The sequence below is a fragment of the Salvelinus sp. IW2-2015 genome, linkage group LG23 (assembly GCF_002910315.2).
Source record: "Salvelinus sp. IW2-2015 linkage group LG23, ASM291031v2, whole genome shotgun sequence".
Lineage (NCBI taxonomy): Eukaryota > Metazoa > Chordata > Actinopteri > Salmoniformes > Salmonidae > Salvelinus > Salvelinus sp. IW2-2015.
In genome coordinates, this window is record NC_036863.1 from 30,788,412 (window position 1) to 30,815,758 (window position 27,347).

The window sequence follows — 27,347 nt, forward strand, 5'->3', positions numbered from 1 at the left end:
AGTCCCTTATTAGACAGAGAGGATGAAAACTTGAAAAGTATTTTGGMCCTCCAAGACCGACATTGAACTGCTTTAAATCCAGGTCAATACACTTCCATATTGACTGACTGTCTCCTCACTTCAAATCCTGTATTCTGTAACCAAATAAGAACATCATCCATGAAAGATAGGCTGGCGGTTTGCAACAGAAGCACTGCTCTTTTCATGCTGCAGTGTCATAATTTTTTTTTCTCAGGAAAATACATTATGTTCTGAGTCTGACTGAGTACGGTATTGAAAACGTACCTGTGCCTGAGATCTCGATTCCTAGCAGCGTTGTATTAAAGAGAGAGAAAGAGTATTAGTTCTTATCCTTGGAGAAATATCTTCTCTTCGATCCATGATTATACTTATGAAAGCATTTCAATGAAACTTCTCAGTTCAATTCGTTCATGTGCTGTGTATACAATAGATGACTAATTTTCCCATCTTTTTCCATTTCACATTAAAAATGTAACAATCATAGCAACAGCAGCAATAGCAAAATAGCTTGGCAACTAGCAATACAACAACTTTCATTACAGTATATATTTTGAATGCTTCAACCTCAGTCCTTGAGATAATGTACAAATACATAATCACAGAAAAACACTGAAAAGCATCTTTAACTACTGCTYGGGAGTGTCACCTCAATTCTAAAACGCTGATGACGAATCCATTGGGAAGAATCCTTCTGATGAAGTTGAAGTCGCCAACGTAGATGCTGCCGTCAGAGCCACAGGTGATAGCGACAGGAGCGTAGAGCTTTCTACCCAGGGCAGGCCCGTTACAGTTGGGGCAGGGGATGGTGCGCAAGTACCCCGTCCCCATCACTGTGTAGATGACTGGCGGTTGCTGGGAGATGAAGATGTTCTCTCCATTCCCTTTGTGTAGAACACCTGGAGTTGAAGGACAACTAGCAATTACAATCATATCCAGAGGAATGACTAGTCCTTCCTGGAATCTTCAAAGGCCAAGAGGGATGCATAAAATTAGCTCTCTCAAAAGCTCATCTCAAACTGACGCAATCTAGCACTATAGAACAGAACTCTCTGATATAATACAGTAATAATTCTATGTAGGTCTGTCTGTCTGTCTGTATCAAGTCATTTGAAATGGAAGTTAAAACAATAATAGTTTGGCAAGAATGTCTTCACAATATTCCTACTGGATAACCAGGTATGAAATAGTGTCAGGTTAGGTGGGCTGAGGGTACAGTACTGCTGAATGGAAGTGGGACACAGAGGAACAGACAGAGCCCTCACCGCTTTGTAGGTTAAGGATGTGGTGCTTGTCCAGGGACCAGCCCCCCAGGTTGGAGGCAATCATCTCAAAGCCCTGCAGCTGAGCCATCCTTCTCTCCCACACAATGTAGTCAGCACATGACTCATACTCATAGCCTACAGAGACTGGAACAAAAGGGACCACTAGGCCGTTAATGTGACGCCGCCAATGCATTCATTATGCTGTTGTTATTGCATTTACAAAGAGACATACCTGGAAAACAACAACCCCTAATGCTTTTGTGATGGTGCGGCTAGCTCCTGCACAGTGTACAATTGCTTGAATATGTAGTTGCTGTGGTCAAGGCAGAGGCTGGAACGATGCAGCACGGTGGTTATAGCGGAGCCTGGATGTGTGCTAACAATCTGCGAGTCTCCGGAGCCTTTTTAATGCATCACTGATACCATCATGCTCTGCTGCATCCACCCAGTATGCGTACATGCTCACACAATTTTTGTCACTCTGTCTTGCTGTCTCTCTCTCTCTCTTCCTCTCTCACCCACACAAACACATGCGAAGGAAGCACACGCAAACACACACACACACACAACAAGCAGGACATAGTCAGTTACACACAGAGTAGCTACAGGCTCCTGCCTGTCTCACCATGATAGATCAGCCTGTTACTATCGGCAACGAAGAGAGAGAGGGTGAGTAAGGAGGAGAGAGAGTGGATGAGGTTTGAGGTTGAGCTCAATTCCCACTGGTACATAAAGATAAATGAATAAATTAGAGCCTTTTTCATCTCCTTATCTCTTCCTCGGGTTTATTTAGTGTGGAGGAAAATATGTTTGCACCATAACAAAATGTGTTTTGAATTTCAATTTAGTTTGGATGTCGTTTCTAATTGTGCCATGTGTTCGATGTTATTTATAGATAAACGGGCCATAACATCTCCAGGACTTCCTATTTATATCACAGACTATTAACCACAGTGCCTCATATCCACCATCAAGGAGCTGGATACGCACAGATTAAACTGTGTATTCAGTGAGAAAGGATTCCAACACATGCACACCAGCTAGGCAATCAAGAAACACTCTGCTATCTGACAGTAATACAAGGCATGGAGAGCAATCCAGAGAGACGTCCTCATAGTGTGTGAAAGAGATAAGAGTAGCCCCTGCTTTCTGTTCCAGTTAGATTTGTAACACTCTCTCCATTAAGACAAATTGCAACAATGCATCAGAGCTGTAGGTCCCAATAGGCAGCCAGCACACTAAATCAACCACTGATAAAAACAAAGCTTATATGTGGCCCTTGAAAAATCTGTCAGTCTTTCATACCACTGACCATTAACACACCGACAATGTCTTTAGAGCTCTGTGTGATTGTATTATCTAACRATAAAGTAGAACAAAAGTAACATGCTGTTCTGCTGTGGCACTGCTGAATGTAATACTGTCTTTATAGATTTTTATTTGCCATTAGCTACAGATTGTCTCTCCCAGTTACCCATGGAGCATGTTGCTTGCTGTCATCCCTTGGGTGAAAATTGTCAAAGGAGTGAAATACAGCACATTATATTTGTTCTACAGGGAATCTGAATGTACATGACAGGACATGATTGAAATGCTGCATATGATCTTACCCAGAGCTTGGGCCAGGCCCACCACTTTCTGCCCATAGACATCAGTCTTGTTCCAGGCCAGGACGTAGACCAGGTTGGGGGCGGCAGGGAACCACTTCTGAAAGAGTCGTCCCTCGATGGCGGTGGACACGTGCACCTTAGCCAGGCCAGTGGGGATGATGGAGTGGGTTAAGATGATGCGGAACAGAGCCTTGTAGCCAGGGGAGCGGGTGCTCAGGTAGGTGAGCTTTAAGAAACTGCCAGGGATGGTGATCTCCTCTTGGACAGCCTGAGGAGGAGAAAGCATTTTGGCCGCTGTTATTATGTACTATTGGTTACCAGGAGTTGGAAAAACTTCACAAGTCAGAGCATACAAACTATGTATAAAAACATCTTACAAGTCTTTCAGTAAAGTATCTTTGATCACCTGGTGTTTGTACTCGTTCCAAGATATACTAGCTAGTACTATATGTCACTTTCTTAAAATCCAATCAAAATAACACTTTATTTTTTACACTTTTGGAACATTATTCTACATACACGATGCCCCTGGAATACTAAATKACATCTATATTCTATATCATTAGCAGCGTACAGGAGGACATTTTAATTACTGCTGACGATCTAACCCCCACTCCCACCCTTCATTGCTCACAGCTTCAATCACTCTGAACTGGGTCCTCATTAAAATCACTATCAGTTTCATTATCGCTCACAACAAACTAGGATGTCTACAATCTGCAAAACACAGTTCCAAAGCTGAGGTAGGAATATCAGTGGGATCGGGGGAGAAGATAGCGAGCAGCTCTGGGAATAAAGCGCCCCGGCAACTGATTAGTGTGAGATTCTAAGATGATTTCACAGGTACAATATGAGCCAGGTGAAAATTAGACAGGATCCAGAATAAAGAAAAATGCAGGAATTGGAATAAAACCAGCCATTTATAATATACACCTGGATGTCCTAAAATGATATTGTGCTTAGAGATGTATGCATTATGGAAATGGTTTAGTATAGGTGGTAATTGAAAGCTGAGTGAGCATCCCTGGGACTGTATATATTATGTATATTACTGACTGGTGAGTGGACATTTACATTTACATTTAAGTCATTTAGCAGACGCTCTTATCCAGAGCGACTTACAAATTGGAAAGTTCATACATATTCATCCTGGTCCCCCCGTGGGGAATGAACCCACAACCCTGGCGTTGCAAGCGCCATGCTCTACCAACTGAGCCACACGGGACCAGCTACTGTACCTGCAGCTCAGGGATGGCTGGGCCTCTCTCCTCACAGGTTCTGGCAAAGCGGATGAGAGGGGAGGGGAGGACGATGGGGTACGGACTGACCAGGTTCTTCAGGTTACACACAGGGGGGCGAGACTCAACCCTCGCCATGGTGACCTTCTCTACAACCACAAACTGGTTCCACGGTAACCAGATGGTGCGTTTCTGCATGAGGAAGGGAGCCCTCTGGAAGATCAGGGAGACTGAGATGCCCCCTGCAGCCACCAGGTCAAAACTACAGGAACAGAATCCACACAAACACACAATCAGTAGCGGCAAAACATCATATTAAGCCAATTTACTATAGTATCTACAATACAATACTAGACCACTGTCTACCTACCTGCCATCCTGGCGACTGACAGAGAAGCCAAATTCAGGGTACTGCTGGAAGCTGATGTTCACTCCCACCAGTGGGGTCCCGTCTAGTGCCACCACCTGCCCCCGGATCACTGAGGCTCGGCTAGGAGAGAGCAACGTTTTAGTTCACTGGGTATTTTAATTATACTATAACAAGTTACATTGTTTTCCAGTTCAGTTGACAAAGGCAAATGTGCTATATCCATACAGAGTACTGTGGTAGCCTACAAATAGCTGTGTATAAAAGGACCTGTACTTCAGTGGCAATTATAATTCTACAGTATATAACAAGCTATTCCTGTTCATTCATGCGGTACCAGAGGTAAATTGTATCGGCTATATTATCTATTCTACCTGCTGTCGAACGGGATGTCGCCAGGGAAGACATGGGTGCTGCCCTTTCCAACCAGGAAGCGTACGCGGTCGTAGAAGAGGCGTGAGAGGAGCGAGGCGTAGGGGGTCTGGTTCTGCTGGATCAGGTCTAGGGGGTCCGGGGAGCCCTGGCACAGAGGCCCACTGTGACAGCTAGGTTGCTGGCAGCAGTCTGGGTCCACACAGTCCATCAGGCCATCTACAACAACACAATAACACAACAACACCACAGCTAAGTCTACACTGTACAGTATCTCAGGCTCCCAATGTTACGCAGGTGGGAGAGATATATAACATTCAAAGCACAGAGGACCTTGTGAAATTGAGATGACATCTCTCAAGTGGTTTGAAACTACAAATCAAATGATATAGAATAAATCGATAATGTTTCTCCTAAGTGGGACTACATCCACCCAATCCTCTAACACACAGTAATGAAGATCAGTTAGACATGGCTTAGCTGTGATGATTTAAACTTGAACAATGTGAAGAAGCTGATGGTTAACAATATATCTAGTTCATGCCTGACAAGAAGCAAAACGCCAATCTGATTTATACAGTCTTAATACTGTACTTACTTGCTGCTCTATAATTGCAGTACAGTGCCTTCTTAATTATGTTCTCTTCAATGTCCAAAATGTGTGGGTCTGAGCAACGGCAGCACGTTGGGTCCATTAAATCCATAGCCTCCTCTCAGGCAGACACTTTCAATAGTGCTGAAGTGAATGCTGACATTCATCAAGATTGCTGGCATTGAATGCCACACAACAGCAAAAGTACTTAAAAGTACTTACTTGATAATTAAAAGCAGAATAATGTCTCTTGGTCTTTAGTACACGCCTTCCGCAACGCTTTCTCATAAAACGTTTTAAAATGTTTAAAAGTATGGTTACTTATACCACATATGGTAAATATGTGCAATGTGGATATAATTCAGAATATAATTTTAAGTATGCTAGCAGAAAATAATAAGGTGTAATTATATACAGTATGTGCCAAAGAAAATGTATTCAGTAAACGACTGACCAACACAACAGAATAACTACTGGGCCAAGAGCCATAACATCCCCATTCAGTGCTGGGCTGCCAAAGTAAAGGAGGCATGGTGCCCAGCTATAAGCTGGTTGGCAGGGTCAGCTCTAACGCCATCGGTCATGACCACAATGCATTCATTTAGCTGGTTACAATACTGCATAGAACATCTCASTAAAATAATGTATCCGACAACAAAGACAGCTGTACTGTACCTGCCATTGCCACCATATTTACATAATCAACAAACAATGCAATAAAATAATGAAGAAAACAATTATTTGGGGGAGAATTGCTATCCATGTTTGTGAACTAATGTTGTACAATTAATATACTCCACAGCTGCAAATGTAAAACCAAGCACTGGATGGTCAAGTGTGTGATTATAGTGACTCATTTACAGCTGGTTGGAAAAGTCATGATCTTTTCTCTTAATCACTCTTCTTTTTCAGGTGATCATTTGCCATTAGGTTTTTCCAACCAATGCCTTTGACGAGGCCTCATTTAGAATATAAATGGCATTTCTAATGGAGTTGAGATGAGATGAAAATAGGAATATGTTCTGCGATTCTGACGTATATATATTGGCTTGGGAAACTAACTGACATGGGGTGATCATTTCCTCCTCTCCTTTGTTGGAGTGTCGGGCCAATTTGAGCCTCCTACAATTTCCCTCTACATTAAAGGAGGGCCAAAATGACTGTACATCATCCAAGATTCTCATCAGTCATAAGAASTCACACACAATGCGGAGGTCACATCTTTGAAGGGAGAGACATAGCTGCCGTGACTAAACTAAATTAGGTTGTAGAATAACAGAGGAAAGGTTTACTGCCCAGGCTGCCGGCACATTACTGAACTGAATTGTGAATGTGTTTTCTATTGTATTGGGTTAGAAAAGAAAATACAGTGAATTATTTATGATCTACAAACAAATAAAGATACATTAACACATTATCACACAAACACGGCTAGAGCAACTGGGAAAATTATCAAAGAAGGAAGACTTGTAAAAGTGAAGCAGCTGGCATGCTTCTATATAGAGGYTTACTGGGATAAAGAACCTGATTAAGAACTCTGAAGGTAAGAGATAATGGTGTTTCTTTTAAGTGCTGCCAGCCAGAGCTGAGAAAACATGTGGAGTGGGTGAGGTAAAGAGTTCATGCTCCAAACACATCTCTAGACTAACAGACTGTACACAATATTATGCTCTTACCTTCTCTACCACTTCTGTCTGCACATACAAAGGAGCCAAACACTGTCTAATGTAGCTAATTAGCACCCTATGCAAAGAAGTTTATTTTAAAGCTGCAATATGTACATTTTGGGCTACCTGACCGAATTCACATAAAAAATGTTGTTATAGATCTGTAAATCTCATTGAAAGAAAGTCTAAGAAGCGGTAGATCTATTTTATGTGCACTATTTCTATACTTCCTGTTCTTAAGTTTTATTTTTGCTCTATTACTTTTGGTTTTGTACACCAGCTTCAAACAGCTCAAAATACAATATTTTTGACTAATGAAAATACATCTCACAGCGGTTTAGATGGTAAAATGATTCTCTGCTTTGTCACATAAACTGATATTAGGCGAACTATTTGAATTTTAGCTACCAGGGAATGGTGGAGAGATTTTTGCATATTGCACCTTTAAAACATCTGACTCATGTAGAGGAATTGGATGAGACATAGTACTCACACAGATTCAGTACATTTTGTAGCCTGTCACTTTAAATGAATGTACGGTATTCATAATTACTCTTAATTTTTTCATATTACACCTCACATTGCATAATTTCTTTAGGTAAAGAAGAACACGGAGCGTTCCAAACCACATCCCTTTTTCCAGATGGTAGCTTGACTATACAGTACACAGAAGTATGTTTTTATCTCCTTTGCCACACACAAAGGAAATTTACACCTCATATAAAATATACATTTACATTAAGAAGCTAACTCATGCACTAGATGAGAAGATACATGGTGCACATACAGAAGCAGTATGTTTTCTAACCTGTCAATCATAGTTAATATATCATACTAAACTACAGTAACTACGACATTACATGTATTACACTTCACATTACATAATTGTAAACTTTTTAAACTTTGAAACATCAAAAACATGCGATGTAAGTCAGTGCACAAATGGCTTCTTCTGTAGGGTATCTTTCCCCTCAATGACATGGGCATTGAACCTGAGCTCCAAAGCCTCATGTCTGGTTTCCTGTTCAGTCTTGAAACACACAAGGGCTAGCGATATATCCTAGATTCAAAGGGGTGAAAGCTAAACCAGGAATCAGTGGGTATTCCCTCTCTGGGTATCTACCTCTGAGTAACCAAAGGTCGGTTATCCTTCTGGATTCACGGGGAAGAACAGGTCGGTATAATAAAACACAGATTAAAGGAAATAGGGAGAAGAAAACACAAAGCCAAAGGTCTGGTGTTGCTCTCACTCAACCTCATGAACCTCCTTCTGAAGAGGTATCATCATGGGGTTTGCAACAAGGTGAGTTCAGGGAAGTAAGATGTATGAAGAAAAGGAAAATCACCAAGGGGTCTGAGGAGGTTGGCTGTGTGTCACACTATGGGAAAACCAATCTGGTTTTCTGGGTCACTGGGAAACCAAGGTCTGATTTCATGTTCACCATGGCGGGAGAACACACCAAAAGGTCTGGTCGACTCCTTTGCACTTAATCCCACCTGCTGTGAAACAATTAGGAGGCCACAAGAGGTCTTAAAGTCGTCTCACATTCATGCTTCACCTTAATATGGAGATAAAACATTACTCTGCTTCCTCCTTGCGGCCTGGAAAACGATCCGCCTTCATTTCTCCCTGGGTATACACCGGAAATATAAGAACTCACGTGGGAAACATCGAACCCACTGCTCTGGGTCATATCCTTTTGCTACAGCTCAGGTTTAGGATTGGGGTGCACTCCCTTAATATTGCTACAGGTTGCTGGCTATTTACAAGTGGTTACGAAGTGGTTGACAGAAACGCAGGTTAATTACGTAACTTGTTCCTGTCTTGGTCACACCTGTCTGGTCTCTGTGTCCACCTTCTTGCTGCGTCCCTAAGCCCGTTGTTAGGCTGGCCTGGGTCTTCTAACGGCAACCTGGGAACCAGGTCCTGGTTCTGTTACCTGGGACCACAGTTGGGTTCCTGTTCTGCAACTCAACCCCGGGCGTCTGGTGTTCTGTCATGTCTGTTGAACATGGCACCCCACAACGCCTCTAATGGTATTAACGTGTTCGCCTCGTGGGTAAACCCAACTCAAGCTTAAATCATCTCAGTCCTTGGTCTGGCGCTCGCGTGTGGGGTACCACCTGCTCGAGACTCGATGAGTCGATCCCCGCGACTTGGTTTTAAGATGGAAGCTATACTGTTGGAGGAACCACGACACAGAGGAGTACTTCTCGGGTTATCCTTGTCCTGCATGTGTCGCGTGTGGGAACACGACCCACAGAAATTCAAGACGTAACTTCTTGTGGTTTCAACTGTTTTGCAACACGTGTGTAGAACTAAAACAGTGGCAAACACAATGAAACTACTTGATTCCCCATACACAGATCAGAGTTACGTGGTGATGGTCTGCGTGTATGGACAGACCAGGAAACGGAACCTACTTGGGACCGGGTTACGCTACCTTATTGCTCATGCAACATACAACTATCATGGGCGCTACTACGACCTCGCCTCGTTTGGTTGTCGGCCGTGAGGTCCGTGTTTCACAACCGTTGTGGACTATCTTGGCCGGCTTCTGGTCCATAAGCGTATGGGGAAACCCCCGAGCTCTGGTTTCCTCGATGGTTGGGACCACGCTCCAGATCTGGTTTACGTTCTTGGACAATCACACCACAGAGTAAGCCTCTACCTGGTTCCTAACGCCCATTTATGATCTGACACAGCCCGAGGATCACTTGGGGAATTCTCCTGCCTCTATCTCCCTGCGACACCCGACACGGTATTCTGGTCCGTGGCGGGTGAGCCCCATGGGGAACGCGCGCCCTTTTTTTTGATCCGCATAAACGTAATGTCTTTATCCATGCTGTTCACCAGTTCCCGTCCTCCATGGTCCTGGACATTCACCAAGTTACCCACGACTTGGTGGACTGAGAGTGACGACACCAGTACTGGAGTTCCCATGTGTTCAACCTGTCCCACCCGGTATCCTGCGATTCTCTTTACTGGGCCACCAACCTGGTCGCTGGCATTATTTACCCATGAATGCCATGCGACCCCGCGCCGCCAACGGTTTACTTCATGGAAACGGACTCCAATGTTCACCCAGCATGAAGGTTTCTGGCAACTCAACCACGGTTCCTGGCTTCCTGTTGGACCCCACGGTCTGGTTTACCTTCCCAGCTGTTCCAAATATGGGCAAATGCTCCCCTATGAGAAGCCCTCGTTTCGGGTCTGGGGTTTAAAGCCCACCTAGCTTCATTGGAACGGGGCTCAAGCATTACCCTACGGGGCGCTTCTGGGTGATTTCTGACTACATGGTTGTGGAATATGCCGTAACGATTGGAGAACCATTAGACCTCTTCTGGTACTGGTTCCTCTTATTCTGAATCCCCACCTATGGTAAGCACAACGCCCACACAGGATCATGGTCTCTCCTCTTCAGCCTTCCATGCGAGCCGCCGACTGCGTTCCTCCCATACTGGTAGTCTAGAGTCACATTGAACCTCATCAACTGGAATTGGTCGACTGCTTGACAGTAAGAGGCCGCTGATCTGTATAATTCACCATGAGACACTTGTCCTCGTCCTAAATCGGTGATATAACAACCCAACTGCCCACCTTTAGTGTATTCAATATTCTGAAGGGATAATTCCTACCCTTCCAGGCTTAATAGAATGGAACGTCTTCCAACATTTCTGTGTCCTAACGGTGATAAAACAGCCCGCCTTTTCCTGGGTGCTGAGCTTACTGCGAGGCCCGGTCTTCGTGCTGGGATGGGTGGAACCCAGCCATCTCACACGGTATCTTTTTCATTATCTTTCATCATTCCGCAGTTGGGGGGTTACTCCTTACCACGTTATCTCTCGCAGGGGTCAATTCCCAACGTCCAGTTTCGGATTAACCTACCAGGTAACCGACCACAAGTTTACCTACCCCGGTAAACCGAGCCAGTTGTACCTACCCAGGTAAACCGAACCCAGTTTACCTACTCCAGCGGTACACCAGATCCCTCAGGGTTTATCCACCTATCATCCAGGTACCCCTTGTCCCGGTTGGCTCGATCCTTAGAGGGTACTTACCCCACGACAGGAGCTCCCTAGGGGTATCCACCCGACCCAGCGTCCTTACCCTATCCTTCTTCACTGGGGACACACGTTAAACCGAGCCCAGTTTACCTAACGCCAGTAACCCCCGAGCCAATACAGCTACAATGTGGATTTTCCTTATCCCTAGGTAACCTGGACCCCCCCACGTTTTTATCTTACCTTCCCAGGTAAACCACCCCGACCCCAGTTAATAGGCTAACCCTAGGTTATGCGGTTCTTCCTTACGAACCCTAGGGACAGTTGACCACTACCCAGGTAACCCCGACCCAGTTTTTTACCTACCCAGCGTAACCGACCCGTCGCCATGCTTGGGGTTTTCTATCCTACCCACTGCGTAACCTACCGAGACCAAAGTTAAACCTAACTCCAGCCCAGGTAACCTCCGGGGCTCCGATGCCCCATGATTATTTACGGCTAACACCAGGCGTTAAACCCGACTCCCAAGTTACCTACCAGGTACCGACAGTTTACCTACCCAGGCTACCCACGGATCTGGTCTTTTGCCACCCACTTTGTTCTCTTGGTGTCTTTTTTAAACTTGTGCACTCTCCCATAATCAGTCTACCGGGACAGTGGACAAATTTGTGGGGTATGTTCTTTGAGCTCTGTAACTCCACGTTACATGAGACATGTGTGAAATGATGAGTAATATTTGCATCTTAGTATCCCATGTCACAGGTGCAATGACTACCCATTGCTTTTCACTTTGAGGGGTGTTTTGAACCATATCGGTGTGAACTCCGTCTTAGAAAGTTACATGCACTTCTGTACTGGTAAATGACTGCATTGTGTTTATTTTAGAAGTCACTTTTTATTTGCTAACGTTAGAATACGAATAACGGTTCTCGTATGAACACCTTCCTAGATTCATGTATTGATGCTACCATGATCATACCGGCAGAATGAGTCCCGAAATGATGGGGCTTCGTTCTGAATAATTCGAGATTTGCGGTGAACAAGTACGGAAATTACAGCGCACAAATTTACTCAAACTCCCAGGTTTGGGGTTTCCCTATATATATCCTACACTAACCTCCGAACAATAGATCCCTTATTTGTAGGGTATATGGTGGTGAGTAGGTCCCCTAGCAAATGTCCTTTGTGTGGTGCGTAATGATAGGTTATCAATACCACCTAAGCCTCCCCTGTTATTTGTAATGGTGAGTAAGGTTAGCCAATGGTGTTGGGGGGTATGATTATCCATAAGGGTATTTACCTAACCTCCCCCTGGTTTATCCCCTTGTTATAATCAGGGTGGAGAGTGGGTATAGCACCATGTCTGGGGGTAAGTGAATAAATAAAAAATAACTCCCAACGCGTTTTCCTTCCTGTTTCAAATTGGTAACCATGCGTGAGGAGGTAGCATGTGGCTTTGGGGTGAGTGCAATATAAAATAACTACCTCTCGTCGTTTTCTCTTCCCCAACCCACCCCCTGTTATTCCGGGCAACGGTGAAGTGTGTATTAGTTCTACCTCCGGGGTCCCTGTTGGCGGGATATGGGATAATAAAAATACTAACACCCTCACCTGGTCATGCCATTTTATTGTAATCGTGAAGAGCGAACTTCTATAATGCCGCTGCATCACCGGTAAACGGGAAAATGATATGAAACACACAAAAACAGTTGCAGAAAACAGAAATCTCATAATTTAACATTCCCGGTATCATGTCGTCCCGATAGGTCTTTCAGGTAGTTCTTTTGGGATCATTTTAAACAAGGTAATCCTTCTGATGGGTTTGTGGGTTATACTATCCTTTGGTTCAACCCCCATCCAAAGTGCCTCTCGATTCAAATAGTTGTTGTTGATTCCACCAGCTGAAAAAGCACTCCACTAACGATTATGCTAATAGGTCACCCTCACACAACCACAACAAAACGCACAGCCCATTCTGTAGGCTTTTCCGCACTTGCCTGACCAGCATAGTCTTGGCACAAAAAAACAGGATAAGAGGGGACGATATACAATTATTCACTAACCTGTATTTATTCACATAACCTTGAACTTATTTTCATCAGATGAACACTCATGGAGCTTCATAGTTACACAATATACATGCATGTTTTTGTTTGATTTAAATTCATATTTTATATAAAAAATCTGAAAGTTGACATTGACAAAAGGCGTTAAGGAGTGGTATCCTATAGTTTTGCTAGAAAATCACATCAAGTGACTTTTGGCATGGAGGGCCACATCGTTCAACGAAATACTCATCATAAATATCAGATGATTAATACAGTTATACCACAATGGGCATTATAGATATAACCAATCTCCTTAATGCAACTAGCTAGTGTCCAGTTCTCAAAAAAAACTTATGCGAAAAATAATAAATCCATAATGCCAACTAAAATCCTGAAGACGCGCTCCCACGTTCGGTTTTCCCTTGTTCCCAGAGAACCAGTCCAGCCTATGAGTTTTTTATCCTAGGTCTCGGGCGCACCAGGGTTGGGCTCGGTTGGCACCTTGGACACAGGGTCTGGCGTTCCAATATCTAGCACCAAGCACACACACTATGGTTCCAGTGAGTTATAAACTATATTTCACCTCGAATAAGGTCTGGTTCTCCTGTTCACTGGAACCACCAGGTCTGGTTCTGTTCACTGGAACACCAGTCTGGTCTCTGTTCACTGGAACACCAGGTCTGGTTCTCTGTTCCACTGGAACACCAGGTCTGGTTCTCTGTTGGAACACCAGGTCTGGTTCTCTGTTCACTGGAACACCAGGTCTGGTTCTCTGTCACTGGAACACAGTCTGGTTCTCTGTTACTGGAACACAGTCTGGTTCTCTGTTCACTGGAACAAGGTCTGTTCTCTGTTCACTGGAAACAAGGTCTGGTTCTCTGTCCACTGAAACACCAGTCTGGTTCCTGTTCACGTGCACACAGTTTGTTCTGTTCACTGGAACACCAGTCTGGTCTCTGTTACTGGAAACCCAGGTCTGGTTCTGTTCACTTGAACACCAGGTCTGGTTCTCTGTTCACTGGAACACGCAGGTCTGGTTCTCTGTTCACTGGAAACACAGGTCTGGTTCTCTGTTCTGGAAACCAGGTCTGGTTCTCTTGTTCACTGGAACACAGTCTGGTTCTCTGTTCACTGGAACACCAGGTCTGGTTCTCTTCACTGAGACACCAGGTCTGGTTCTCTGTTCGGAACACCAGGTCTGGTTCTTGTTCACTGGAACACCAGGTCTGGTTCTCTGCACTGGAACACCAGTTCTGGTTCTCTGTTGGAACACCAGGTCTGGTTCTCTTTCACTGGAACACCAGGTCTGGTTCTCTGTTCACTAACCAGTTCTGGTTCTTGTCACTGGAACACCAGGTCTGGTTCTCTGTTGGAACACCAGGTCTGGTTTCTGTTTGGAACACCAGGTCTGGTTCTCTGTTGGAACACCAGGTCTGGTTCTCTGTTCACTGGAAACCAGGTCTGGTCTCTGTTCACTGGAACACCAGTCTGGTTCTCTGTCTCAACACAGGTGGTTCCTGTTCACTGGAACACCAGGTCTGGTTCCCTGTTCACTGGAACACCGTCTGGTTCTCTGTTCACTGGAACACCAGGTCTGGTTCCTGTTCACTGGAACACCAGGTCTGGTTCTCTGTTCACTGGAACACCAGGTCTGGTTCTCTGTTGGACACCCAGGTCTGGTTCCTGTTCTGGAACCAGGTTGTCTCTGTCATGGAACACCAGGTCTGGTTCTCTGTTCTGGAACACCAGGTCTGGTTCTCTTTCACTGGAACACCAGGCTGGTCTCTTGTTCTTCAACAGAGGTCTGTTTCCTGTTCACTGGAACACAGGTCTGGTTCCTGTTCACTGGAACACCAGGTTCTGGTTCTCTGTGAACACCAGGTCTGGTTCTCTGTTGGAACACCAGGTCTGGTTCTCTGTTCTGGAACACAGGTCTGGTTCTCGTTCATGGAAACAGGTCTGTTCTCTGTTGGAACACCAGGTCTGGTTCTCTTTTTCACTGGAACACCAGGTTGGTCTTCTGTTCACTCAACACAGGTCTGGTTCTCTGTTCACTGGAACACCAGGTCTGGTTCTCTGTTCACTGGAACCAGGTCGGTTCCTCGTTCATGGAACACCAGGTCTGGTTCTCTGTTGGAACACCAGGTCTGGTTCTCTGTTCACTGGAAACCCAGGTCTGGTTCTCTGTTCACTGGAACACAGGTCTGGTTCTCTGTTGAAACACCAGGTCTGGTTCTCTTTCACTGGAACACCAGGTATGGTTCTCTGTTCACTAACACCAGGTCTGGTTCTCTGTTCACTGGAACACCAGGTCTGGTTCTCTTGTTACTGGCACACAGGTCTGGTTCTCTGTTCACTGGAACACCAGGTCTGGTTCTCTGTTCACTGGACTACCAGTCTGGTTCTCTGTTGGAACACCAGGTCTGGTTTCTGTTCACTGGAAACCAGGTCTGGTCTCTGTTCATGGAACACCAGTCTTGGTTCTCTGTTCACTGGAACACCAGGTTCTGGTTCTCTGTTCACTGGAACAACCAGGTCTGGTTCTCTGTTGGAACACCAGGTCTGGTTCTGTTCGGAACACCAGGTCTGGTTCTCTTCACTGGAACACCAGGTTGGTTCTCTGTCACTAACACCAGGTCTGGTTCCCTGTTCATGAACACCAGGTCTGGTTCTCTGTTCACTGGAACACCAGGTTTGGTTCTCTGTACTGGAACACCAGTTCTGGTTCTCTGTTCACTGGAACACCAGGTCTGGTTCTCTGTTCACTGGAACACCAGGTCTGTTTCTGTTCACTGGAAACCAGTCTGGTTCTCTGTTCACTGGAACACCAGGTCTGGTTCTCTGTTCACTGGAACACCAGTTTGGTTCTCTGTTCACTGGAACACCAGGTCTGGTTCTCTGTTTCACTGGAACACCAGGTCTGGTCTCTGTCCTGGAAACCAGCTGTTCCTGTTCATGAACACCAGGTCTGGTTCTCTGTTCACTGGAAACCAGGTCTGGTTCTCTGTTCACTGGAACACCAGGTCTGGTTCTCTGTTCACTGAACACCAGGTCTGGTTTCTGTTTGGAACACCAGGTCTGGTTTCTGTTCACTGGAACACCAGGTCTGGTTCTCTGTTCACTGGAACACCAGGTCTGGTTCTCTCTGTTCACTGGAACACCAGGTCTGGTCTCTGTTCACTGGAACACCAGGTCTGGTTCTCTGTTACCTGGAACACACAGGTCTGGTTCTCTGTTCACCTGGAACACCAGGTCTGGTTCTCTGGTTGGAACACCAGGTCTGGTTCTCTGTTCACTGGAACACCAGGTATTGGTTCTCTGTTCACTGGAACACCAGGTTGGTTCTCTGTTCACTGGAACACCAGGTCTGGTCCTCTGTTCACTGGAACACAGGTCTGGTTCCTGGAAACACAGTTGTTTCCTGTTCAATGGTACTCAGGTTGGTTCTGTTCATGGTCACCAGGTCTGGTTCCTGTTCACTGGAACACCAGGTCTGGTTTCCTGTTCACTGGAACACCAGGTCTGGTTCTCCTGTTCACTGGAACACCAGGTCTGGTTCTCTGTTCACTGGCACACAGGTCTGGTCCTCTGTTCACTGGAACACCAGGTCTGGTTCCCTGGAACAACAGGTCTGGTTCTCTGTTCAATGGATCACCAGGTCTGGTTTCCTGTTACAGTGATCACCAGGTCTGGTTCTGTTCACGTGAACACCAGGTCTGGTTCCTGTTCACTGGAACACCAGGTCTGGTCCTGTTCACTGGAAAACCAGTGGTTCCCTGGAACAACAGGTCTGGTTCTCTGTTCAATGGATCACCAGGTCTGGTTTCCTGTTCACTGGAACACAGGGGCTACACTCAAGCATTAATATTTTAGAGGAGCCAAGCAGCAGGTAGCATACCACCAGCTAATTACCTAGAGGTCTCCTTGGTCTGAGAGCCAGTGTGATGCTGTAGTGAGCCATGTGACTGCTGTAGTGTGAGCCATGTCGACTGCTGTAGTGAGCCATGTCGACTGCTGTAAGTAGAGCATGAGTCGAGCTGTAAGTGGCCACAATCGACTGCGGTGACATTGACTGCTGTGTGAGCCCACATGTCGACTGCTGTAGTGAGCCATGTCGACTGCTGTAGTGAGCCATGTCGACTGCTGTAGTGAGATTTATCAAAAGGAAAATGAAAAGGAAGAGAGCGGGAAATGCTTGTTGGCTCAGATGTCGGGAAGGAGAAGTGGAGTTCTAAATATTTCCTCCTCCTGACCTTCACCTGCGATGGAGGTCAAGTCATTCATCATTATTGAGCCACAGACAGACCACAGTCCACAGGGACCTTACCTCCGTCGTTGTCGGCGTTGTCATCACACTCTGTCTCCATGACGACATTGCATCCCATGCCGCTCCAGCTCGCCTGGCACACACAGTGCCACCCGCTCTGTTCCAGGGTGCAGCGACCGTGGCCATTGCACAGGCCTGGACAGCCGTCTGGATGGAGAGAGAGGAGAAGACAGACAGTCTGTGTATCAGAACACTGCCAGTCATTCCTCATGATTAAGGAGATGGGGACAGATGCTGCTACGCTTTTCATTTACATAAAATCCAGATGTCTGGCCATTCGAAAACATTTGTTACATATTTTGTTATATTCCATCTCACATTAATTGAATATGGTGAATGATCTGCCATTGGTTTGGGCATCATACTTTCTCCTCAAAATTAATTAACATTTCAATGAATGTGCTTTGGTCGTAGGAATACCATTCAAAAATCCCTGCTGCTTTGAAACAATTCCATCCTAGAGAATGAGAAGGCATCTTACCTTTAACAACGAGATCCAGGTAATGCGCTATATACCATAGGAAGATAAAAGGAAGGAAGAAAAAAAGTGTGTGAGATTAGATTACTGAGCCTCAGAGATAATATGCTAGCACCAAGGCACATGAAGAGATAATTACAGCCTATTAATGTGCCAGGAGCTAAGCTTTATGATTTGATTCACACATCCACAGAGACACAGAGCCCATCTCCAATTCCGCATCTCTAAAGGCAAGTGAAACGATTTCACAGGATTGTTTTCTTGCATTTCTGAAGTGAAAAAAATATCTTCTGGTTCTTTTATAAAATGTACTTGGCAGTTCCCAATTCTGTTAGTCCCAGATGACAAACTGCAGTGTTCTATCAAGGTGTAGCCACATTAATTGAGTGCKTTCGAACTTGGGGAGCAAATTATTCAGTTGCAAGAAACTAAAAATGCCTCCACTCTAGGGAAGAGGCCATGGCTGATGGAAAATTAGCCTGGCGGCAACCAACAGTTTCATTGTTACTCTTTTTTTTCATTCTCAAATAACAGCAATGAAGTGGATAAATTGTACAACAGACAGGCAGGGCACTGACATCACTGAACCCCAGCCAGTGTCTCTAAGACACATGGTAACATGTTACCCTCTTAAACACCCTGCCTCGGTCCCTCAAAATGCCTAGCAAGGTTTGGTACCTGTTTTCTTCTAGCAGATGAATTGAATAACCGGGCAAGAATGACTGTGTTCCATCTGACAACTGTGTGTCTAAATGACACAGCAGATGGATGATTCACTGGGATAGCTAATGGTCTGCTAAACTGCTACACTATTTACAATGTGTGGTGCTAGAAAATATGCACTCAAATGGATTACATATTCATTGATGTGTATCTGCAAAAATTTGTGGTTCACACATTTGTCATTAGTACATTAGTGGTCACAGTTTTAAGACATGCTAAAACACCATCAAGTCTTAGTAAAGTAAATCAGCCCCATGGTTTCTAAACAGAGCAATAGGTACTAGAGTCACGTTACACGGTCTGTTTGTTAACCTCCTGTGGTAGGCTAGTGTTGGTCCTCGGGGGGGTGGGGGGGGGACTCACCGATGCTGCAGTGTTCTCCCTCCCAGCCGGGGTGGCACTCACACTGTCCGTTCTTACACTGGCCATGCTCCTGGCAGCGGGGGTGGCAGGCCTGCAGGTCACAGCCTGGCCCGTCCCAGCCCTCCTCACACTGGCACTTCCCTCCCACACACACACTGTGGGCACTGCAGGGCACCGGACACACCTCTGCACACGGACACAGAGAGAGACAGGCAGGGGTCTTACTGCTTTGGGCAACAGACAGTACACCTCTACACAGGCCAGATGGACATGTCAAAGGCCAGCTGCATCATTGCTCCCAAAATACTTGTGATCATTTCCGATGAATTAATTCAGGATCCTAGACACTAATCTTGTCTTGCAAGTCTTGCAAGTTCATCTAATAGAACTCAAAATATATATATATTTTTTAAAGAATATTATAAAACCCATTTTTATTCTTATTCTTATCTCTACCTACCTACTCATGACATTAAACTCAAATTTTGTTTGTTATAATACTTTCTAACTATGTCGAGTGCTGCAGGTGCAGTTATAAAACATTCAATGCTTAAAGTTTTAGAGGTTTAATGATATTCAATGAATAATTTCTGTGGAATATGGAGAGTACATCCTATCAGCAAGTAGCCAATCAGCAGAGAGAAGGAAGAGCTGCGGGCGCAGAAAGGCCACTTATCCCCACACATGAAAAAGGCATTCACATTTAAATATCCATCATATTTAATCATGCCATAACCACTTCATTTGCATTTTATTAATCTCGATTTTTCTACCATTAAGTATATGACATTTCTATTCATTTTGTCTCTGCATCTGCTTGCAATGGAATTCAACATGTTTGCTGTCTAACACAATTTTATAGTAACGGTTGAATGTTGCCATTATCTTCGATGCGCTTGGATTTCTATGTTAAAAAATCACAAACAACACATTGATACATATAGGCTACTTTAGTGTGTTACAATCAGGTTACAGTAGGTTTACTCCATGGTAATGATATAGGCAGTACAGCCACACACAGTCAACGTTACTAGTAATTCTGCATGCACTTGAGTGAACACAAAATCAATTTCCACTTTTGGATCGAAATACTGAACTTTGCTTTGGAAGGCTAGAAAAAATGTGTGGGTTGAGTGAATGCACATTTCTTTCATGGTTATGGAAGCCGAGGCACCACACTGCTCCAAGATTCAACTCATTGGAAAGCGAAATAACCTCTACACGTGCCGTTTTCCCTTTTGGCCATCACTGAAAACATAATTGATAGGAAAAGTAATGAAGAAAGAGGGACTACTTTTCCTTTTGAGGAATGTCTTAATATGCAGCCCACCTCTCAGGGTTTCACCCAACCTAAATACAGGACTCTAGGACCAGAAGCATTAATAATATGAAGATGAGCAGAAATTGATATGACAGGCAGGCTTTATTCTAAAGGGTGGAGGCTTCCATAATATTTTGTTGGCACTGTGTTTCCATTCTTCTCCATATATATAATAAGCAGTGACATCAGCAGTAGGGTGTATTAGTGTGTTGTTGTGTGGCAGCTAGCAGCAGGCAGCTAATCTGTAGACCTGTCCCTGGGCTACTGGGGAACCTGATATCCTTCTTGATCTGGCTGCTACATGAGTAGGGTTGGCACAAGTACCGTATAACCGACGGTTATCGATGAAGACCGTCATGAAAATAAAAGAACAGTCATAACCATTTTCATTTTAAAAATGGTGTGGAACAAACAGCTGACTGAAGACGGGATGGTCAGACATTCGTGCAGTTGAGTCCGTTTTGGACGTAACATGGACTCTTAAACGCCCACACTAGTAGAAATCCACTTTCTCCAGCTGAAAGACCATGGCCAGTAATAAATAATCGTTTAAGTCAAAGTATGATATATTTGGGGTTGAAGTGACAAAACCGAACTGCCCGCTTTGTGCAAACTAGTGCCAATGACGTGTTTTTTCCTATGAAATGATGTGTAAATAATTTTTTTGCCTACGTTTTGTTTCAGGGCCTGGGCTTTTTTTYCATATTGCTAAAATTGTTCCCTTTTTAGACAACCACATTTTGCAGGTGTTTTCTTTTTGCCCTGTGTTTGATTTGTGAGCTTAAAGGAAAACTCTACTCAAAAACTATCTTTTGGCATTTTCCATTTGTCCATTGTTGATAGTCCCAAAATCTTTTCCATGTCAGCAATCAAGTTTTCAAGATATATAACTTTCAAAATACAGCCAATATGATGCATTTTACATCATTTATTTTTTACACAAAGTGGATTTCTGTTTTCTCACTGAAAAGTGTTTCATGTTCTCTTGGCCTTAACTAAATACTAAACCATCTTTGATTTCTGAATGTGTCGGCACCGGGGACTCGGGATGTGGCTGCGTTATTGATGTCATGTTATTAATCAGGCCTTTTGATTTGAACGGATTGTTTTCGTTTTGTAGGCTAGGCTAGGCTACCTATTTACTGATTTAATTGATGGATAAAGCCTTAGCATTCTGAGCTCGTTCCCAAGGATCAGTGCTTTAGTTGATTATGTTGCTGTCCAGCCCACCGTGGTCAGCACCCCCAACTCCAAACATCTTGCCGCAGCTATGGCACACATAGATACAGAATGACTAAAACGAGCTTGCCCTGGCAATTTGACTGGTAAACTCATGGGTACACTCGCAATGGATGCATGGTATTGTGATGTAATAATTTCCATGTAATGTAGAATGTTCATTCGAATGATGTTAACTGATGTGGCTCATGCAATGGAATGCATTTTTTGTAATATCAGTTGAGTTGAATCAACAAATCACAGCACATATTTTAGCACATATTTTACTTCCTGCTTTGCTCCTATGGGTACACTCGCAAAGGCCGCCAGTCCATCCATTATGCCATCATTGACTTGAATGGTGATGTTCGTTCTATTCGTTCTATTTCTATGGCAGCACATGCAGTCAGGAGCGAAGGAGAAACTGTGCTACCAAAAAAACATTGACCGTCACAGCCCTATAATGAGATCTACATTTGTATCACAGGCTGAACAAAACCAAAACAACAACTTTTAGACAAAGATGACAAACAACACAGAGGAATATCCAGCATCATCTCCTACAGCCTCAGTCACAACAGCTTCCCTGAGATGTTTCTACAACCACTGTGTCAACGCTGTCTGTTATCAGTAGGAACCATACAGTCATTGGTGGCAACTCTTGTTATCAACGTCCTCTGACTAAAATAAATAAATTAAACATTTCAGTAAGAGACAGCCGTTCACCATGAATAAATATGAACAAATTCCCACGTCAAATGAAGTGCAGACTTTATCTGGAGGCAGACAGTCAAAATAAATGCATTATACTTTTTCTACTTTTTCAAGTGTAGCAGTGAAGTGAATGTTAATCCAATGAATGAAAAAAACTTTAATTTGTTCTGTATAAACAGACAGAAAGGTGACCTAAATTCAAATGCAAAAATCAGATGAACAGATAACGCCTATGCTAAAAATAACAGATTTAAATTGTACAAAGGAGCATATCTCGGGATGAATCCTAACCATGGCATTATTGTTCCCTGGAGGAGGCATATTAAAAAATGAATAGTTTTAAAACAATCATTAGTATGCAACAATGCATATGCATATATTGATAAAGAAACAAGAAGTGCATTTGGCTGAATTGGGAGCCATGGAGCGCAGTCCAATTTACACACAGCGTGTCAGAGAAATGATTGCTAATTTGTCTGATAGGCTGCTGGGTGTGTGAAGGTCTCCTTCTRCTAGGAGCTGGCAGATCATTACAAGCAGAAAAACACATTGCCAGGGTCTGTGTTACTCAGTCAGAGGTAAGACCAAAAGTTAGAGTCATGTACAGCAGATGCAATCTAGTCATTTAAATCACAGCCAGACAGAAAGGAGTGGGGGCCTGACTACACGTAAACCTTTTATTGGAGGTTAAGGACGTGATTGAACTCCAAAGRCTCCCCTCTAAGTGTCTGGGAGTGGACATTCCGACTCCGAATGTGAGGTAATGGTTTAAGTGAGGTAACAGTCTAAAAGCACCTTATTCGAGTGTGTGTCTGTATGTAGGAAAAAACCTACCATATAGAGATAGAGACATGTTTTTCTCTATATATGGCTCTGCATATACGTAGGTTGTATGTACGTCATGGTTCTTGTACTCACCGGTGGAGCAGTCAGAGCCAGTCCAGCTGGAATCACAGGTACAGCTGCCAGAGTCTGGAAGGTATTTCCCATGGCCTGAACACTGCTCCTGGCATGCTGGCAGGGGGCTCTCGCAGTCTGGGCCTCCCCACCCCGTTGAACACAAGCACTCCCCCTTCACACACACACCATGGCCAGAACACTGAGGGTCCAGGCAGTCCACTGGCCATGCAGAACCAGGGAGGTGAGAGAGGGGGGGGGGAGCGAGCGAGACAGTGAGAAAGAGAGTGTGAGAGCGAAAGTGTCAGAGTAAATATTTAATTCCCCTCCCTGACCATCTGTATATTGTTTGAATCGTCTCAGCTTCTGAATTTTCTTTCCTCTATGGGTAGGGACTGACACAAAACACCTCCATCACATCTTTCCTCTATGGGTAGGGACTGACACAAAATACCTCCATCACATCTTTCCTCTATGGGTAGGTACTGACACAAAACACCTCCATCACATCTGTCCTATATGGTAGGGAACTGAGCACAAAACACCTCCATCACATCTGTCCTATATGGGTAGGGACTGACACAAAACACATCCATCACATCTGTCCTCTATGGGTAGGACTGACACAAAACACCCCCATCCACATCTGTCCTATATGGGTAGGGACTGACACAAAACACCTCCATCACATCTGTCCTATATGGGTAGAGACTGACACAAAACACCCCCATCACACCTTGCTGATTCATCACATTGTCTGTGTACTTCAGTGGTGTTCATTCTAACAGTGTCACTGTAACCTTGCGAGAACAGCGTGTCCTAGCAGTGAATGGTTTATTACTGAGAACGCGTCGCACCATGAGGAAAACATGGCCATCTACAACAAGAACATGGAAACGTCTGCAGCTTTTACACAAGATTCTCATAAAGAATTAACAATAAACAGCTTCAATCCATGTCTGGAGCTAATTGATCACATTTAGTCATGATACACTTCAGAACAACCCCACCCACCCAACTAATGCACACTACAAAAAAGAAAAAAGAAAAATCTATGCAGTGTTAACCACAGTAATTACCACAAGGCTTGCAGGCTGGATCCTAGTCACAGGCTCATTGGCTCAAGGTTATTCTCTAGCACGGATATCTCAGACAAAGCCAATAATTACCCCACTGGATACAACTACCTAAGGACAATCAATTGATTTGGCTGTTTCATCCTAAGCATTCTTCATGACGTGCATGAAAAGCGGGGAGCGACTGTTTGTGTGTGTGTGTGTGTAGAGGATAATCTATTGGGTCAATCTGATTTTGCACACAAAAACTCTCTCCATAATTAAAATGATGTGAAAGGAGGATACTGGATTTATTGTTGCTGTGGTTAAATAGTAGGCCTAATCAGACAGTCTATAAAACACTTTGGTGTGTGTCCTTGTGCAAAACCCAATAACAAACAGAACACTGGTTAGGCTAGTGGTTAGAGCCCTGAACTAACAACTAGTGGCTTTTCTGCATGTCTCTGTTATTGCACCAAAGCAAAGCTCTTTGGCTAGGCTAACTGCAACTGTATCCTATCCCTATGCCTGTGTCAACAGCGATAATGATTATTATTAGGACAGGATCCTTGCCTTGTTCACAGTTGTTGCCCTTGTAGGCAGGGCTGCACATACAGATGCCGTTGACACAGGTGCCGTGGTTGGAGCAGGTGGGATCGATGCACTGGTCCTCCTGGATGTCACACTCTGGGCCCTTCCAGCCCGGGTGACACTGGCAGTAACCTTTCTCATAATCTCCATTCCCACTGCACAGGACAGGACAGGAGTCTGCAAGGGAAGCACATGAAGACAGTAGCCCTCAAGAAATACTGTGGTGTAAAGAAAATACATCTAATACTGTACTGTATGCATTAGTGCATTGACGTGTTCACATTCAAAACCTTCACTCAAAACAGGTTGCTGTCTAAGATGTGAATTATAAAGCTTTGTGTCATTCCAGCACAGGCAGGTACTAGTTAGTGCTCACCCTGAGACCCCAGTGGTGATCTCCCCACGAGCCATATACAGGTTTCACCCATCACCAATATCTTACTAATAAGCATGCAGCTGAATTCACCTAATCCTCTCCCCCTGATGATAGTGCTGTAAGTACTCTCCCCTCCGCTGGGCACAGGCCACGCACCCCCACTCAGACCCTCTTCCTGTGAAATCCACCTAATCTCTCAAGCACTTCAATTTTGCTCAAGTGGCACCTGAGTCAAACTCCAGTAGCTGCTGTGTGGCGTTGCAGCGGCTGTGTCTCCCTCCAACACCCCCCTCTATTTCCCAAGGCCCCTCCATCCACCACTTGGTGCCTTAGCATGAAAATTGATATTTACAAAACGAGGAAGAAGCTTAGAGCTCAGAGGCTGAAGCATGGAGACACATGGTAAACACCAGAGCAGAACGTACTGTGCTGTATAAATAGATCTTTGTTCACATGCCGTTAACCCTTTGGGGTGTAGTCTAAACACAACTCATATCACTAACATATTGCATTTGCACATTGTCTTTCATTCCTATGCTACATGTACTGTATAGGCACTCATAGTGAACCATTTTCCAGTGTCTTTAAAACCTATGTGAGAGAACATGACTCCTCTCCTCTCCTCTCCTCTCCTCTCCTCTGATCTCTCATGCCTCCAGTCTGTCCGTCTGTTTATGTACTGTTGCAGTGTGGAAGTTATGCCTTACAGACCCTGGCTTGTCTATTAGTCTCCATAATATGTCACAGTTCCACACCGGGAACAGTAATAGACACATTATGCTCGCTACAGTGGCTCCCTGACCACAGATTTAGGCAGAGACAGATTAAGGCTTTCGACCAGAGCAGGTCGGCCTGGGCCAAGAGAGACCACTTTGACCACAAAGTGGATCTGAAATTACCACTTGCTTTCCTCAATTAATGCAAAGATTGTAAATAATCCTTAGAGACAATCAAAATACTCTCATTCAGAATGGCTTTTGGCGTTGATAATATTGGCAGTATGCATTATGAAGCACCAGGCTTAATAAAACAATACCCACACAGAAAAAAACACATGCATTTCAAGTAATCACATGTGATCTTATGTCAAGTTAATGTGATAACATGTGACAACATGTAAAAGCAACATGTGATAACATGAAACTGCACATGTGAAAACATGCATTCATATGAAATAAATGCGACAACATGAGGATGCAAAAGTTTTTCACATGTGAAAATGTCATTCCACATTTGAGATACAGATTATAATAAGTAGTGTTGTTTGGTTTCGGGTTAGATTATAAAAAAATTATCACAGTTTTAATTTTCGGTTTTGTTCATATATTTGTGCTCCCGAGTGGCACAGCGGTCTAAGGCACTCCATCTAGAGGTGTCAGGCCCTGGTTTGATTCCAGGCTGAATCACAACCGGCCGTGATTGGTAGTCCCATAGGGCGGTGCACAATTGGCCCAGTGTCGTCCGGGTTTGGCTGGGGTAGGCCGTCATTGTAAATAAGAATTTGTTCTTAACTGACTTGCATAGTTGAATAAATACATTAAATGTACTATGTATTATGTGGGTTGAATGCTGTAACAGAGAATAAAACAATTAATAAAAGTCCCATGATGGTAGTGACTGCCTATTACTGCTTATCACTTATTAACTATCATTTATTCATAAAATATTTRAGTTATTGTGTATATTACATTTATTTTTTTACTTTATTCCAAGTCATCATCTCACCTCTATAGAGCTGCTGCCTATGCTGTCTGACAAAATCACTATTTTAGGAGTTCTTCAAAATAAATAAAGCAAACTTATATGACTGCTAAATACCAACTATCAATCACTTATTTTCAGGTAGAAATACCTTGCGAAGAAACTGCTATCCCTCTCGATCGCGTATTATTCTGTGTCTTTTCTCCCTCTCAGTATCTGCCCCACACTAACCTAACGTAGCAGGTGTAGAAGGGGGCGGCAGGTAGCCTATAGTGGTTAGAGCGTTGGAATAGCAACCGAAAGGTTGCAAGATAAAAAGGTAAAAATCTGTAGTTCTTCCCCTGAACAAGGCAGTTAACCCACTGTTCCTAGCCTGTCATTGTAAATAAGGATGTGTTCGT

The 27,347-nt window shown here is 44.1% G+C and overlaps 1 protein-coding gene across 1 annotated transcript in view; it reads right to left on the bottom strand.

Moving 5' to 3' along the window:
• The window catches only part of LOC111950883 (teneurin-1-like), a 188,960-nt gene that overhangs the window by 38,127 nt on the left and 123,486 nt on the right, over nt 1-27,347 (bottom strand). Inside the window, 12 exon segments of the mRNA XM_070434542.1 lie at nt 286-306; nt 668-917; nt 1,284-1,427; nt 2,894-3,161; nt 4,132-4,393; nt 4,502-4,621; nt 4,873-5,089; nt 17,510-17,656; nt 17,991-18,017; nt 19,074-19,259; nt 23,245-23,445; nt 24,852-25,046. Of these exon segments, the coding sequence (XP_070290643.1) occupies nt 286-306; nt 668-917; nt 1,284-1,427; nt 2,894-3,161; nt 4,132-4,393; nt 4,502-4,621; nt 4,873-5,089; nt 17,510-17,656; nt 17,991-18,017; nt 19,074-19,259; nt 23,245-23,445; nt 24,852-25,046 (2,038 nt within the window).